Below are 16,394 nucleotides of genomic sequence, written 5' to 3' on the forward strand. Positions count from 1 at the left end.
CTCTCACATTGATTTGCAGTGGTCAGTTTTTTCCTCCTTGAAACTTAAAACATTTTACCACATATCTGCATTACCATCATTAATGTGACAAAGTACACCATAGAAAACATTTCCCCCTGCTGTAACAGTAGGGTATGGTGGTAATTTCTTAGGTCCTCTGAAATATTTTCACTTTTATTTAGCTTGTAGTGTAAATGAAATACAGAAGGCTTTTAAGACATTAAAAAAAGATTCAAGTTTATTTACCAAGCACTACCTTTCAGTAATAACCAGCCATAGTTACTCTACTTCAGTAGAGTAACCAGCATCTTCACATTTTGCAACACACAAAGAGGAGTGCTTCCCAAAGAGCCATTAAGTGATTTAAATTAGATCACAAGATTCCTCCCTCCTCTTTAATGGAGTAGGACGGAACTTACTTTGCAAGGTACACATCCCTCGAGTTTGCTATCTATCCTGTTCTCATTGTCAACATTGACTTGTGTTTGCACTGTTGCTGAATATTGGGTTCAATTACACAGATGCTGCAAAAATTAGAATTCTGTCATTATTTACTTGCTCATGTCCAACTAAACTTATAAGTGGATGTATTTAGAAATACTACAGAACTATTCAGGTTTACATATGCGGACTTCAAAGCTATCAATGAAGCGATGAGCACTGCTGTTTCAACAATCGGTGAAGTGTTACAAGAATGGAGAAAACTTCTCAAACAACTTCATTTAAGACTTTTAATAATATCTACTTAGAAGCTGCCCTCTGTTTTTAAGTTATTAATACAATTCTAACAAAGAATTAGTAAAAGAGAAAGAAAATTGCAGCGATCAGACAAGACAGGATTTCTAACAAATGTGCTGGTTCTGGTTTGATCAGAGTGGGTGGCTGTTCCACACTGTGCCATCTCCCTTTTGCTCTTTTAGCAATTGAAATTCAGACAACTATTACTTTTGGGAATGCTTGTTCTCTTTGTTTTGTTTCTAATTCCTGTTCAAGATATGCCTTTTATATCACGGAAGTTATTCCTCTCCAATAATTCAGGAATAGTCAGAAACAAAATAGACTGAAATTCAACAAATATTTGGTGCCTTCAGGCCTTTCATCAAAAGTTCTCTTTTTACCAGTTTCTTATTAAACAACCAAGTTCCCAAACACCTACAAAATTAATTTTCTGGATCACTGTGTCTGAGCTATTCTTTTCAATAAATGAAGCCCGGCTTTCTGATCTTTGTCACTCCACTGACAGTTTTATTTGTGGTAGAGGAGTGTATGAAATTCTCCAGCTACCAGGAAGTCAGTGACTATGCACAGATCTGCACAATAGTGTTTGCATTCCTACTCCAGGGGGTAGAAATACTGCGTATATTACTCTCTCCTTCTTGGCTTCCTAGAGATCATTAATCACTGGGACATGACATCCACCCACTCATGCTCCCAGCCCCCTCCTGATATGCAAATTTAAAAGCAAAGGCCTATTTAGAGCTGCTGAATGCCTTGATTAAAACCTTGTTAGTGGCAAAAATGGCACTCACTCTAATATGTGGTACTTTAAGCTGTTCATATTCAAACATTAAGTAGTGACATGACAGAATAATGACAACAATACTAGGTACTAAATTAGTTAAGATATTCTTACAGGTAACTTCTGCTTATTTATTAGAAATAGAGTCACATTGACAATCAGTACATCATGGCACAGAGCATGTATCCAACACTGATGTTCACATAAAATAAATCCTCAACTTATATATTGAGAGCACAAGCATTCAAATGATGTGCTTTAACAGGCTGCCCAAACCCTTCATTTAAGCATCTTGGCTTCTGCACATCAATAAACTTAGGGAAGTGCAAGTCATCGGCAATCCTAAGAAATACACGCATGTCTCCCTGATGCTTCATAAAGTTTATTCTGCATTCAACGCTGTTTGTATTTTATTTTACTTTTGACAGATTTTTCCTAATTGCCTTACTGATAGGCTCCAAGTGGAAAGCAGAGCTGGAAGTTATGCTCTGCTCTCTGACTCACACCTCATCTCTAGCAATAAAGACTGCATGGTCAGAGTCCAGCATGCTGAACAGCCTAAATGATGACACAGCCTCTCTTTTTTAGCTACAGACTCCTAACAAGAGTTTACTCATTCCTTAGTGAAGCTCCTACCAGGAATTAAAGTTTTGCTTGTCCAAATACATCAGCGGACTGAAGTGGGGCCCTTGATCCAGGCCCCAATCCCTCTGAGGATTTGCAGGGGCATTACTTCTGACTATAGATTTTCTATTCCAGAGTTGCCTTGTGATGAATAGCCTTGGTAGAAAAGCATATTCAATTATTCAGCTTTCATTACATCCTTGTAGCATTCAAAGACAAAACTCAGGTTCTGCAAATGGGCTGAAATATTTGAATCGCAAAAGTCAAAACCTGCACAGAGCTCTTCTAGCATGTGAATCAAGATCAAATACTACATTTGACAATGCTATACTTGCACTCTTTACTCTATGAACTTACCTAAGTAAACTAGCTACAGTTTGCTAACAGAGGGAGAAAGTTGTTTTCTCAGCATAACAGAAAGTGATGCAGTGCTACACTAAGTCTGATGGAGAAGGGGAAACAACTCAAGTGACACAAAGCAGTGATGTTTGTCCTCATTTCTTTTCTGTTTCACCCTCTCAGAATTATAGAGAACCTTTGCCTTGACGTGGTGTCTCCAAAAGGTCCACATGGGCAGCATCACTACACAAAATATCCCTTCTGACTGAAAAGAACAAGGACAACAATCACACCTATACTACATATTCTTCACAGCTTCCTACTTCTTTATGTAAAGCCCTTTTTAGATCTCATCTGCAAGTGTTTGCAAAAGCTAAAACCAAAAGGACCTGAATAATATGCATCCTTCGGCAATAGCACAAGATAACTGAATTTTACAGGGCAATGTAGTTAACGAGGTGATTAGACTAGTTGGATTTCTGGACAATGAAACAGAATTTGGGAAGAGCATCAGCTCTATAATAATTCATCAGAATATTTGGCTCTCTCTTGTAGTTGTACAATTTATCCACAACTGTTAAATTCGCCCAGCAGTGGGGAATTTATTCCCACCAGTCCCTCCCTTCAAGGAGGATGAGAGCTCAAAATGCCCACCATAAGCAGTAGCACTGACTGCCTTTTAGGACACATCACCAAGCTTAGTCATGGCAACTACTGCCACAGAATACTAAATTATTCCAAGCTAGTCTGCACCAGCTGAGCAGGGCTCTGATGTAGGATTTTAGGGTTCACCTACTAAGACTGTTGATCTCTGAGAGATTTCCAAGATTTTAATCAAGTTCATTTAACACTTTCAAGATTGCTGGGTGTGAAAAACTGTGTATCCTTCTTCCTAGAGACTGCTCGTTCAGAAGATCTTCAAAAGATCCTACACTTAGATTTATGGACACCTCTGAAGAAGAAAATGGCAACACTCTTTCACTGCTGAGAGGTAACAGGGAATTGTGTTTGAAGCTACTGTACTGTCAGGCCCTGTGAACAGTTGACCTACTTGGATAAAAGTAAGAGTTTCACAGAAAAAGAACAATAACACTGAACAGAAAACCACTACCTCACTAAAAAGAAACTGATTTTTGATTGAATTTTTTGCTGCAAATACCTAACAGTTGGGTGCAGGACTGAGGAAACCCCCCTGCCCACATACCTAAAACTGCAAGATGATTCACTCATTTTTGGGGGAAAAAAAAAAAAAAGGAAAAAATGCTTGTACTTTTAAGTAACAAGTTGATATTTTATTTCCAGCCTAGAACTACTGGAGATAAAATATCAACTTGTTACTTCCATCCCAATCCATCAGAGTTGCAAAACTTACATATGAAAATCTCAAAATGTAGTTTTTCCATCAGCTTCTGTGCAAAACAACAGAAGTTGCATTCCACTCCAATTTACACTACTTCTAGAACTTCCATATGTATTTTCATCCTCAGATACACACACATGCACATAAAAAAAGGTGAGCTTCATAATCATTGGTAGAAAATAACAACCTTGCCAGTCACTTTCTATCTGGAACAGAGGACATGCCTAAACAATATTTTACTCCAAATGAATAGTTTTTGTTGTTTCTCAGATTTATATTTTAGATTTTAGTCAAAGTAATTTCTACTTAAAAAACCAAACAGAAGTCTTTTAACATGGACTGGTTCTGCAGTTCCACCAACCTGTGCAACTCTTCAGTTTTGTCTTCAGTAGGGCCCGTGGTTAATAAGCAGTGTCGAAGGATGGCAGCCATGTAACGAAATTGATGAGATTCATTCTATATAAATATAAATTATGAAGATATTTTTTCATTTTGAAGATTGCAAGTGAGGGTTTCAGGTCACTAGAATAATAAAAATTAAAGACGGGAAATACCTATTAGATCATAACATCCATCCCTATTAATAAAAGGACTGTACCTTAGAGTTCACTAAATGCTTAATTCAACATAACTGTCATAAGCTGACTTCGAACTAGGCCTTGTAAAAGTCACTAGGGAGTATTTTCCAGTTAAATGAGCCCTCACTACCAGAAAAACCAGTTACAAGTGTTTGCTCAATTCCATAACATTATTCTTAATATACCACTATTTTCCTTCTTGTATTTACATCAGACCACCTCTTGATTTAGATTATGCACCTTTTTCATTTAATTTGCCTTCTCCTCATTTAGGCCTTTTGCTGCCAACAGTTTCATTCCCTCCACTCAGTCTGTTTCTTTTCCTAATTCACTTGCTTTTGTTCCCTTGAGACCTTTCCTCCATTTCATTAGTAACTTCTCAGCAATCTTATTTGCCCTACTTTTGCTCCCTCCAAGCAATTCCCCCTTCCAACCTCCCACCAGACAGCAGCCACACAAAAGTGCACCAGTAACTGCAATCATTTAACTGTGTGTAACCTTGTCCTCACCCTTTTTCAATAGGTCTTCTTGGCATCCATCATATGTTCTGGTGTGTTTGATTGAGCACAAAGCGTCCCAATGCATCTTTTGTAGCATCAGCATCCAAATCTGCCGGCTATACCACCTGCAGCTCTTGTCTGGCTTTGCTACTTTGAAACCGTCTCCAGTCATTAAATACTGGTGTTTCAAATGGTTCTGTCCCCCTTAGGATGGATCTCGTTTAGCTTTCTACCCTCACACCTCACTTCTCTGCTCTCCTTTTATTTTTCAACCTGTCTACTGCTTGGAACCTCTTCAAATTCTGTATCTTCAGCCCACCTCATTAACACGCTGTTTACTCTTCTTACAGATCATTAAAACTGCCACTGGGACATTCACTCAGCAGAATGTCAACCAACATATCTGGTTAACAGTTATCAACTACTAAAAAGCTCTTTAATTAAAGGTTCCCTGCTTTTAGGAACTTCTAGTAAAGAGTTATTAATAAGCTTTATCTCAAAACACAAAATAAAATTCTCCTGCCCCAGGATGTCTTAACCTCTCATTAAAAAAAAAAAAGAAAAGCTGCGTGCTTGGACTTTTCAAGGAGGAAAAGATTTGTGGGACAAAGCCTCCTCATCCCACAGACAGCAGCCACATGAAACCTCATCAGGTAACACCACAACTGCATGCCATCTCCTGCCTGCCTGTGTGCAGTGAGCTAGGCTTTGCATCTCTACAGATTCAGTATTTTGTAAGAGTAAACCAACATCAAGATCCAGATTTCAAGAGCTAGCTTTTTAAGAGGTGAACATGTAATACAGTTTCTTTTCCCAGTTTTCCATAAAGCTGTGTTACATTCTTTTTTACCCTCTCTATACAAAGAACTTTGACAAAGTTAAAAATACTTTTAATAAAGATCTAAACCAGAAATATTAACAGAAGAAAGAAACCTCACTTTGTTTATATTTCCTTGAAACTCAAAGTATTACCTTCCCTGATTTCCTCATCACTCAATGTTAAATTTCAGGATTTCATATTCAGCATATCCTTGAGACATTAAATCAGAGAATAAACTTCAGACTTTTCTCAAGTTTTATATTCCTTAAAGTTATGATTACTGTCTTATTTGCTGTCTAGTCCAATGCACTAAAGAGAACAATTATTTGTCAGATTTAACTACTGTGGATTTTGATCAGCTTTATACTCTGCATATTTACAATGGTCAGTGAAAAGTTAACAACAACGTTTTAGAGACAATATGATGTGGACTAAAAAGAAAGATTCCCTATATAATTCTCTTACTGTAGCACAGATTTGGGTTATTCAAAATTAGAGTTCATGTACCTACTGTCATGCTCAGAAAAACAGATGAAAACAAGGGAGTCTTCTCAGTTCTATTACCCTATTGCTATACATCCAGAGATGTAGCCATCTGATACTTTCAGATTACACAGCTTTTCCTAGCCATTAGTGAACAACATTTATCTTCTTTCGTAAACCTCAGGCTTTTACAAAATAGTATTTTTTGCATGTTCTATTAAAAAACATACAATTTTACCTCGCATCATATAATCCAAGCTATTCTTCCATTACATAGAAAACATATGGATTAGATTTTTTGCCTAAGTAGTAACAAGAACAAAAATGTTATTTTGGTATTCAACGCAATGAGCATTAAAGACTCAACACCTCTTGAAAGATCAAGATCATCAGTTCTTGACACATTCAGAATTCAGACAGACAAATTTTCTCAGATTGGTTTTACATATAGAAAAATTAGGATGCAAAATTTGAAGACTACCTTAGCTGCTATTTTGAAGAATGCAACTATATTCCATCAAAATTAGAGAGCAAAAATTAAGCATTAAAATCCTTGCCCTGGGGCCTGGACAACAACTGCCTCTTCTGTATCTACCTGCTGGTTCTGGCTCTCCCAGGCTAAACAAAATCAATTGAAAAAACACCTCAGCTAAGCCTTACCTTGCTGTGGACATTCCAACTGTCAAGTGTTACATTAAATAGAGCCTTTAGTGCCTCAATGGCACAATCTGTCTCTTGCAAAGATAGAGGAGGTCTGTCACGGTCTTCCGCTGCTTTATATTCTTCTGTCCATCTTACACTCAGGGAACTTTCCAAAGCCTGAGTCAAAACTTGCACCCCTTGTAGTTCCTGACGCAACTGTGATCTAATATCTGTGTGCAGAAGTGATAAGAGGAAGAGCAGACGCAAATCAAAGCATTTAATGTCATCAACGCACTGTTGGTCCTTACATTTTTGCAGAAGATTGCAGAGCGTTGCTGCAAGATTCAGTTCAAAACTGAGCTGCTGTGCAACTGAACTATTAAAAATTATGTTACAGAGGCATTTTAAAGCTTCTACTATAACAGGAAATTCAGACACTCTCTCCAAAGGATCTTCCACATTGTCCAGCTTTGCTAGCCTCATAAGGATCTGCATGTTCCTCTTTGTGGTTACAGGCACTAAAACCTTCTTGTCCCTCGAGAGAATCCGGAGGGCCTCCAGGCAGGCAACTTGACATGATGTTTTTGTGTCTTTTTCAAGGATGTTTAGAATTCCCTCACACAGTTTCTAGGCAAACACAAACAAACAAAAAAGGAACAGTTTTAGTGTCAAAATATTGATGGCAATAAGAAACTACTTTTGCTAAGCTTCCATACAACTTCTGAGTTTCCAGCTGACTTGAGAAAGTAGGTATTCCATATTAGCTCTTCAAAATATAAACTGTTACAAAAGGCCTCCAGAGAGCACCAAAAACAGTTTTCCTCATGGATACAATCCAAATACATCAATATTTCCAAAAGCATTAAGCAAAATGGCAGATGCTATTCTCTATTGTCAAAATTGCCACTATTGCCAAAATACTTCACTGATACTTTATACCCACATGATTGCAGGGGTAAACATTAATCATTTAAATGCAGTATGAGAAAAATACAACACTCCAATAACCTGCAGGTCAGAACTGTAACATCTGAATTACAGAAGAATTACCTTTTATAAGACAGAAATGGACAATTACACGATCAATTAATGGGCAGAAAAGACAGGACAGAAGAGATTGCTTGATGTGAGAGGACTCCATAGGATTTTTATGCCTTAAGCTCAGGACAACATTACTACTACTCTGGGGTACTAGAGTCAGAAGTACAGTTACAAAGAAGTTCCCAGTACAATACAAACTGCATTGTACCACACAGGACACTGTTCCTCCACACTTCTCACCTCCCAAGCTTTGTGTCTTGACCATCAACATGAATAAATTACCAAAGAAGCCAGAGCAGCAACTGAGTTGAACAGCCCTAGTGCAGAAGTCTGCTTAAGACCTGAAATTCATATTGTGGTCTCAAGCATCTGTGTCACGTAAGTAATTACAAAAAGCATAGGAATCATAGTAAAGTATAAAACAGTTCTTGGGGAATGGTCTCTGGAATTTCGTGTTTCGCCATCACCACCATAACGAAAAGGTGAGGAGCACAGAAGCCCATCAGCCTGACTCAAAGTTCAAAACAAAGGTTCCACTTAGGACATCCAAGCAAGTTTTGTTACTGTGATCGCTTACAACTAAAGCCAAAATAAAAAAAATTAACAAAATAAACAACAAACATTAAGTCTACAGCAAATCTAGAACAGACACTCCAGAAGAATAAGGGAGAAAACAACACAAGTCTTCAACAATGTTAAAAGACAATCTGTAAACAAAGTCAGACAGTAGGAACTCTCAATATGATTTCTAGTATGCTTGTCCTGGGGTTAAGCCCACCCAAAAGCACCACCCAGACAACCAAGATCTTGACTGCATCTCCACAGCTCTGACTAGATTAATCCAGTAGAAAGTTTGAAACCAAGGAATGAGCTCCACCTCTTACTATCAGAGAGGCAACAGGAGAAATCTTTATCAGAATATTAAAGACATGGTAATACTATAAAAACCACATTTGACCACCTGTACAGGCATAGAGGTACTTACCGTGGCTGGAAAAAGATACTCAAATACAAAGAGTGCTTCAACATTAACATAAGATCTCACACAGATCTATACAACCCCCTGACTTAAGCATGGTATGCTAGATCTGCACTAAATGTTTCTGAAGGTGGCATCTTTGAAGTGTTTTTAAAAATGCCTAGGAAACAAAAAATGACAGTCCAGATCCACAGCCAATTACTTAGTCACAGCTCAACTTCTTACAAGAATTTTGTTTCTATTGCTAAGAGAGATTTCCATACAATGAACTGTGCTTTGCAAGCTGAAGCAACAGCCCTGAAGCCTGTTTGGTTTTGAGGAGTAACACAGAACTGAATGGACAATGCACAGAACTCCAGGAAAATGCCAGTTTACTCTGTTCTCTGTTTAAGTACATTTCTATGAGACTTAGCAGTTATTTTCTTCCTTGTTTATATCAGCTGCAACAAAGTGGTCTGTAACAATTTACTCAAATTCAACTGCTGGTTCACCAACTGGACTCTCCCTCTCTTCAGATGCTGTGTAGGCAGAACCATACTAACAACACTAGAAGCCAAGTTACCAGCCTTCCCAACACCAAGATGCTGAATGGACATTTCAAAGACATACTGAGCCAGACAGACTGCATTATCAGTAAATACATACAGCACAAAACCAGATCTGATTTCTCATTAACAGTGCTGAAGGTTTCTTCTAGGCATTTAAGTACCAAGGATCACTTAATAAATTATCTGATCTGATCAATACCACTGAAATAAAGGGGACCTTCCCCTCATTTTTGTGTAGAAGCTGAGCAGATAAAGGGCTAATGTGTATGTCTCAAACCCTGATAGCTGGATAGCTGTGCAGACAAGCAAGGACTGTTGGCAGTAACATACTGTGAGAAAGAACAGCATGTGGCTGGAGAAGGAGGCCATACGGAGGTAGGGCAGCATTTTTCTGGGACAAACATCCCTGTTCTGGCTCCTGGAGATAGGCACAACACAGTACAGCACAAGGACAGGAACAAGGTTGAGAAGTGGGCATGGAATGTTGACCAAAGGCTGACCCAGTGGCTGGAAATCAAGACCACCAAAGACCCTCAAAGCTCTCGACCTATTTCCAGAAAAGTCTAGAACTGTGTATAATAATTAATTTGCATAGAAAGCAAAAAACTTAGCTGCACTGTGGGGAAAACTTATCTATAAAAAGGTACCCCCACAAAGCCTGAGTGTGCATGTGCACCAGGACCCTGGACACTCCATCAGCTGGATTCATGCCAGAGCCAGGACTGGTGATCTTTCTCTCTCCCTCTCTTTCGCCCTACCCCTTACTCAAAATCCACCACACTTGTGTTTATACCAGAAGATAAGGGACTAACTTATACCAATTTCCAGGCCAAGTGTATAACTTGCTAATAAAACCTTTAAGTTTTTGCAGACCATCTGACTTTTGTCCTTCCTTTGTGACCATCTACAAATCTTGGGTGCTCCCTTCCTCTTAGGAGCGGGACACCACATTCTGGTGAGCAGCATTGCCTACAAAAATCTTGCATCTGGTGCTCTGGTTTTTAACCTCAATCAGATAAAACCTGAACACTCATTTGACTACAAAGAGACCAGGCCTCTCAAACCTCAGATTGATTTTTTAGTTTGGTTTTTTTTTTTTCCATAAGTTGCACCCACCTGCTGCTACGGAAGTGTCACTGTAAAATGTCAAAAGCACTGCAGGAGGCATCCCAAAGGGTATCAAACTCCTGCTGACTTGCCAGTGGAAGTGTAACCCTTCCTCTATACATTTAAAAGCTATCCTTGCAATTTAATTAAAGATTATAAAATCATCTCCTGGCTTCAAATCTTACTGAAATGTAGCAACAGAAGAGGATTAACTCTGAACAGCTGTACTAAAGATAGATACTAAATAGATTTTTTTTTTTTGATATTTAGCTACCTGCTTACAACTTAAAAAACCCCAAACCATCACTGTGCTTGTAAGGTACTTTATTTCCTACATGTTCCTGAAGACTTGGCTGCTTATATTTCACAATACAAGCAAGGTTAGTGTTTATTTTCAAAAGCATCAGTTATAGTCTTTTGCATACTAGATTAAAAGCTTGGCCATTACAAACTTAAGAACAGGTTACTAAGCTTCCTAGCCATTATATATACACACACACACTATTTTTTGAAGATACAAGACTCACATATGTGAAAAACACATAGGAACTGCTGACAAAGTTCTCTGGAGTCAGACTCCAGCGAGCCATCAATAGTGACTTTAGGGAAATCAACATTCAGTTACAATATCCATGACAGGGAATCATTGCTGGCTGATCCCAAGTGCCAATAGCAGCTCAAGGAAAAGCTACAGCATCTGATTATAATTGAAGAACTACCCATGGAAAGTTTTGAAGAAACAAAAGTCATCCTATTAGGAAATTGCCTTGGAGACAACTAAAACCAAATGCCATACAGCACAATTTCGCATTTTCTGTTTTCGCGCTGACAGTGCAACAGAAACGATGCACAGAGAGAGGAGAAACAGGAAGGGATGTGACTACAAAAGCATTATTATGGTTTTCATTTTCTTTAGGTGGTGCTCCTTCCACCACCTTGTATGCCATTAGCATCACAAACTCAGGGACACAGATTTCATTTATTTGGTTGGAAACGACAGGAAGTGAAAATTCAGGCAGCAAGGTATGTCCCCTTCCACAACATATATGATGACTGTCCTAGTTTCACAGGTTTTATTGCTAACCTCTAAGTCACTAAGATTTTAACATTCCTTTGAGTTCTATCCTTTCAAAATTCAGATGAGTTATGGACTTTCATCAGGCATGCAAGAAATGTTTTTCATATACTTTTCCACAGACTCAAGGCAGTTTCTAGTATTTTTAAACTATTTTTTATATTATAAAATCCATTAATTTCTCTAAAATTCATGATTTTTCAGCTTTTGTGCTAATAGTAAGATTAACACAGACCAATACACACCATTCTTTTTGTCTGTGCTGTAGTATAAAATTTTATTGTGTGTTAAAACAGGAAGCCCAGAAAAATCCATTTATTGTCTTGTTTTAATGAATAAAAAAACATCAATCCATTTTGGTCCTTTATCCTGACAACGTAAACCTCGATGCTAAGAAGCAACACAGACCAATAGAAAAAGTCCTCTCCTGAGACACAAGAGACCTGTGTTTTCTTCCTTGCTCAGCCACAGACCTGTTGTGTGTAGCTTTGGGCAAAAAGGTATTATTTCTTTACTTCCATTTTCTTCCATCACCTTTGTTCATAGGCTAATTAGACTGGGGAGAGGAGGAGGAAGGAAAGGGGAGTACAAGTCTTTAGTTTCTGCGTTTAAGTTTCCACTAGATTACAGAGCTAAGCAAGCATCCAAGGCAGTGAGAAGGTAAGCCCTGGAGTATTTGAAATGTTAGTTTAAACTTTCATTTTCTCTGGAAGTCAAGACAACGTTTATATAACATGTATCATCAACTGTGCTGAATAACAGGACAATTAGATAACCTCCTCTGAAAAGGCCATGCCAAATTTTTGCCTAGTCTTTGTGGACTGATGTGGGTGAGGAGGGAAGGTGTAGAGTTGCATTCCTTGAGGATTCAGTCTGCTTCACTTCAAAACTTCATTGTTCAGCTGGTACTGACAGCAGGAGGTTGGCCTGTTTGGCAGGAGCCTGCCAGCTCTGACATGGCAGAGGCCCAAATTGCACATTTGAACAGGTGAGAGCATTTGCAGACAAAACTCTGCAGGTGAGGTGAGGAGCAGGCACGGTAATCCCTGTTCTCACAACTGGGGGAATAAACTTCAGTCACAGAAAGGTGAAATCCTGTGTAGCTGCACTCACAGCAGCCCTCCTTGTCCTCCCCACTGGACAGGGAGAAGGAGAACCCTTTCACCCTCTGTAACCCAGTGGTGAAAGAAGGGTGTTAAAAGGAGAGACGGGTTTCACTGGCTTGTCACAAACCCTAAGAGATGTAAAAAACTGAAAAAAGCTGGATGGGAATTGGTAAGACCAGAGGGAAATAGCACAACAGCTTAGTATTAATGAAGGATACTTAGTAACTTTTTTTCTCTTACAGACTGGTAATCCCTTAAGGGTTCCAATAAAGTCAGAACAATAACAACTAAGACACCAGCAGTGTGCCCACAGGAGCACTTGAACTTAATATTTTTACAGGACACTCACTAACAGACTTTAAAAGTTTGCAACAAAGTTACTGGGAGAAGAAAAGCCCTGTGCCTTGGTGGCTGCAGGAACCTTCAGACCTCCCTGAAGCATCAGCGTCAACAGCACTATCTAAGAATGAGGTTCTTCTGAGATTTAGAGTGTGACAGCATCTTGCTCCATTAACATACTTCACTGCTTCCATCTTTCCAAAGTTCAAATATGGTACTGTCCACGGCCTTAAGGAATCTCCCCACATCATGAATTTAATTGGGAAAGGCCCACAATACATTTGGGTGTGATTTACCAACAGCTATTTCAACACCTTGAAAACATTCAGCAACATAGGAAAAGACTATTTTGGTGATTTTCTTCCCACTGAATTTTAGACCCATCCTGTTCAAACTGAACCTGAACAGTAATTCAAGAAAACTGGTCTAAAACTCTAAAGATCTGTATTACAGAACTGACCCAACACAGTAAGCTAGAGCTAATACAGCAGAAAACAGATGTTGCAAGTACTACCAGAGGTCAAGCAGATGAAAGGTACAGAGTGGAAGAGGAAATATGTGAATCATAAATATCTTTCCATTTCTGGTAAGAATACAAGTAATATTCTAACATTTGGCTGCTGCTCCCTTTTTTAACCCTTCCTCTCCCGAACTCAGCATCTCCATCCAATTTAAAAAAGTCTTGCTTGCTACCACAGACAAATGTACTTTTTCTGTTATATCACCTCAAAAAATGGTGCTGTAGCAACTTCTAGCTGTGGAATGCTATGGCTAACTAGGCAATCAGTGCTGACAGACATTTCCAGGGCACAAACAGCGCTATAACTTTCTTAAAATTTTAAGTCTATAAACTGCACAACTGTGTTGCTACTTCAGCAGCAGTATTTGGCCCTGACAAGGTATAAATAATGGAGAGCAAAGCTATTAAATAATGATAAAGTGGTCCTAAAAACCCTTCCCTTTTTGTATTACGACATGTGAGGCTTGAGCTGAAGTACCCACTGTGCCACACAGAGAGGGAGACACTACACCTGACACCTCTCTCCAAGGTGACTGCCCGGTCAAGTGAATAGATATTAATATTCTGGAGTTGCTTCCAGCACAGACCTAAAGAACCAACTGTGTATCAACCATGACATGCTGTTGTGAAGTGTCACAGTTCTGAACACTCAACTTTTCCAGTAAAACACTGTTAACAGCTTCTTGACTGGTTGAGACAAATATTTTAGATTTCTAACAGCTGGCTAAGGCCCTCAGAAGCAACATTGCTGCCTTTATTTCAGCTGCTATGCCAGAACACATTTACTTCTGGTTGGCAATTTCTATACAATTTACACACAGAAACTGAAAACGGGCTTTCAGAAATTCATAGTTTTTTATTAGTATATAAAAAGTTAAGAAGGAATGGTACCAACTTGATATGGCTGGTATCTGAGCAGATCTTACAGTACAACACAGATTGCCATCTGATTTATATCCAGATAGCATCCACCATACAGGGCAATGCAGACACATACATCATTAAGCAAAGCAGAACAAATACAAGGACACCTGACATTACAATCTTGTGTTTTTATCACCCTGTGATGTATTAAAGTCCTGTGGCTATGTCCAGATAGACACACTTGACAGCATTTTCCTGCCTTCTAGAGGACACAACCTACTTTCCTCCTGGAATTCAATATTACAAAGTCAGTGCTGATTTAGTTAGGTTATAGCCTAAAGCATCATGCTCTGATAGCCATATCATTGCAGAGCAACTTATTCCATCCAATCTACCCAGCTTCCAGTCAAGCCATAGTTTTGCCCTTCTATCTTTCATATTTTACAGCATGTCACTGTTGTGTATGGGTTGTCCTCTCCCTAACAGTACCCAATGCAGAAAAGCTTAAAGCATAGTTACACCTACATCTCAACACAACCACACTACTGACACAACCTTGATGTAATCCTAAGGTCACAGCTGAACCTGCGTGATGAGGCAGAGAAAAAACTTGCATTGCTATAATTGATCTTTTACTTGCACTCTTGCAAGTAAAGACATTAATGCCTTACAACAAAGTCTGTCAGGCTTGCTGCAGTAAATAAGCAAATTTACTCCTAGGCCATGAACAAACCCAATGTGCAGCAAGAGACTGGTAAGAAGTAAGTGTTGCGTTCATCAGGTTATAATGCAAACTTTCAATAGCACCAGAAACCAATGGCAAAATCATGAATCCCTCTGTATTTGTCCCCGTAGCTGAACATCAAGTCTACCATACGACTTCATTATGGATTGTGACCCTTTGTCTAGACTCTCTTTCACTCCAATCATTCTAAGTTAATAGCAGCAGAACTGCAAATACTATCAACTCAATTACATTAACTAAACAAAAAACGGAACCTGAGGCTGCATCATGTTGTTTTCAAGCAATTCTCATCAATTTTATTGACAACTTCAGCAATTTGCTCTTAGCAAGAATATGTACTATGTTCCCTTTCAATTTAAACATTTTTATTTTTTATCTTAACTGAAGGGTGAAAAGAGAATGCTCAGTGTTTTACAGATGCTAAAGATACTGAGCATATGCAGTTGAGTAGCCTTTCCTATGTTCTCTATTTGGCAATCTGTTTTTCAGACTAGACACTTGCTCATTCACAACGTAGAAAGAGATGGAAGGGATGGTGAGGAAGGAGACGTACAAACACAGACACAGTAAGAAATCTAAATCAAGATCCCAGCTGAGTTGTTCTACAGATCAAAAAGGACACACACAGTCCATCACTGTACTACTGAATGTCAGCTTTGAGTAAAGCCATAGGTAAAGTCAAGCTAAGAGGTCTTCAAGCTGACTGTGTAATAAAGAATTGTAACTTAGGATTACACAGCTGATGGTTTTGCAAATGCAAAGGACAGATTTATCATCCTGCCCATTTCTACCAGGAAAAGACTTAATACCTTAAAATATTTAGATTTTGCACAAAATCATGGAATGAATCTATGTGTGTCCAATTTCAAACAAGCTACCCTTGCAGGAACCTTGCAATTCTGATTTCAAGCTTTGAGTTTATTCCAGAAATAGCAGAAACACGCAGCCTCATTCACTGATGAACATTTTCTGAATAAATATGCAAATCAGCCCAAAAATTAATTACAGAACAGAGTCTTGTTGTTACATAGTACACTCTAAAAATAACAGGAAAAAAATAAAAAAAGCCATGTCCAAGCTTCAAATACGAGGCTGTGGGTGGGTGTCAGGGGATCTGTTAAGCCCTGACACACCTGCACAGCTCAACACTGCAACACACAAACATTTCCCATCTTTGAAACCCGACATGCACATACCACTGATTA

General features: G+C 38.7%; 1 protein-coding gene across 1 annotated transcript in view; it reads right to left on the reverse strand.

The window, feature by feature from the left end:
• The window catches only part of RIC8B (RIC8 guanine nucleotide exchange factor B), a 34,923-nt gene that overhangs the window by 14,615 nt on the left and 3,914 nt on the right, over positions 1-16,394 (reverse strand). The window contains exons 3-4 of the mRNA XM_032688949.1: positions 6,884-7,492; positions 4,204-4,298 (exon numbers count right to left, since the gene is read on the reverse strand). Of these exons, the coding sequence (XP_032544840.1) occupies positions 4,204-4,298; positions 6,884-7,492 (704 nt within the window). The remainder of the gene's footprint in view (positions 1-4,203; positions 4,299-6,883; positions 7,493-16,394) is intronic.

The sequence above is a fragment of the Chiroxiphia lanceolata genome, chromosome 5 (assembly GCF_009829145.1).
Source record: "Chiroxiphia lanceolata isolate bChiLan1 chromosome 5, bChiLan1.pri, whole genome shotgun sequence".
Lineage (NCBI taxonomy): Eukaryota > Metazoa > Chordata > Aves > Passeriformes > Pipridae > Chiroxiphia > Chiroxiphia lanceolata.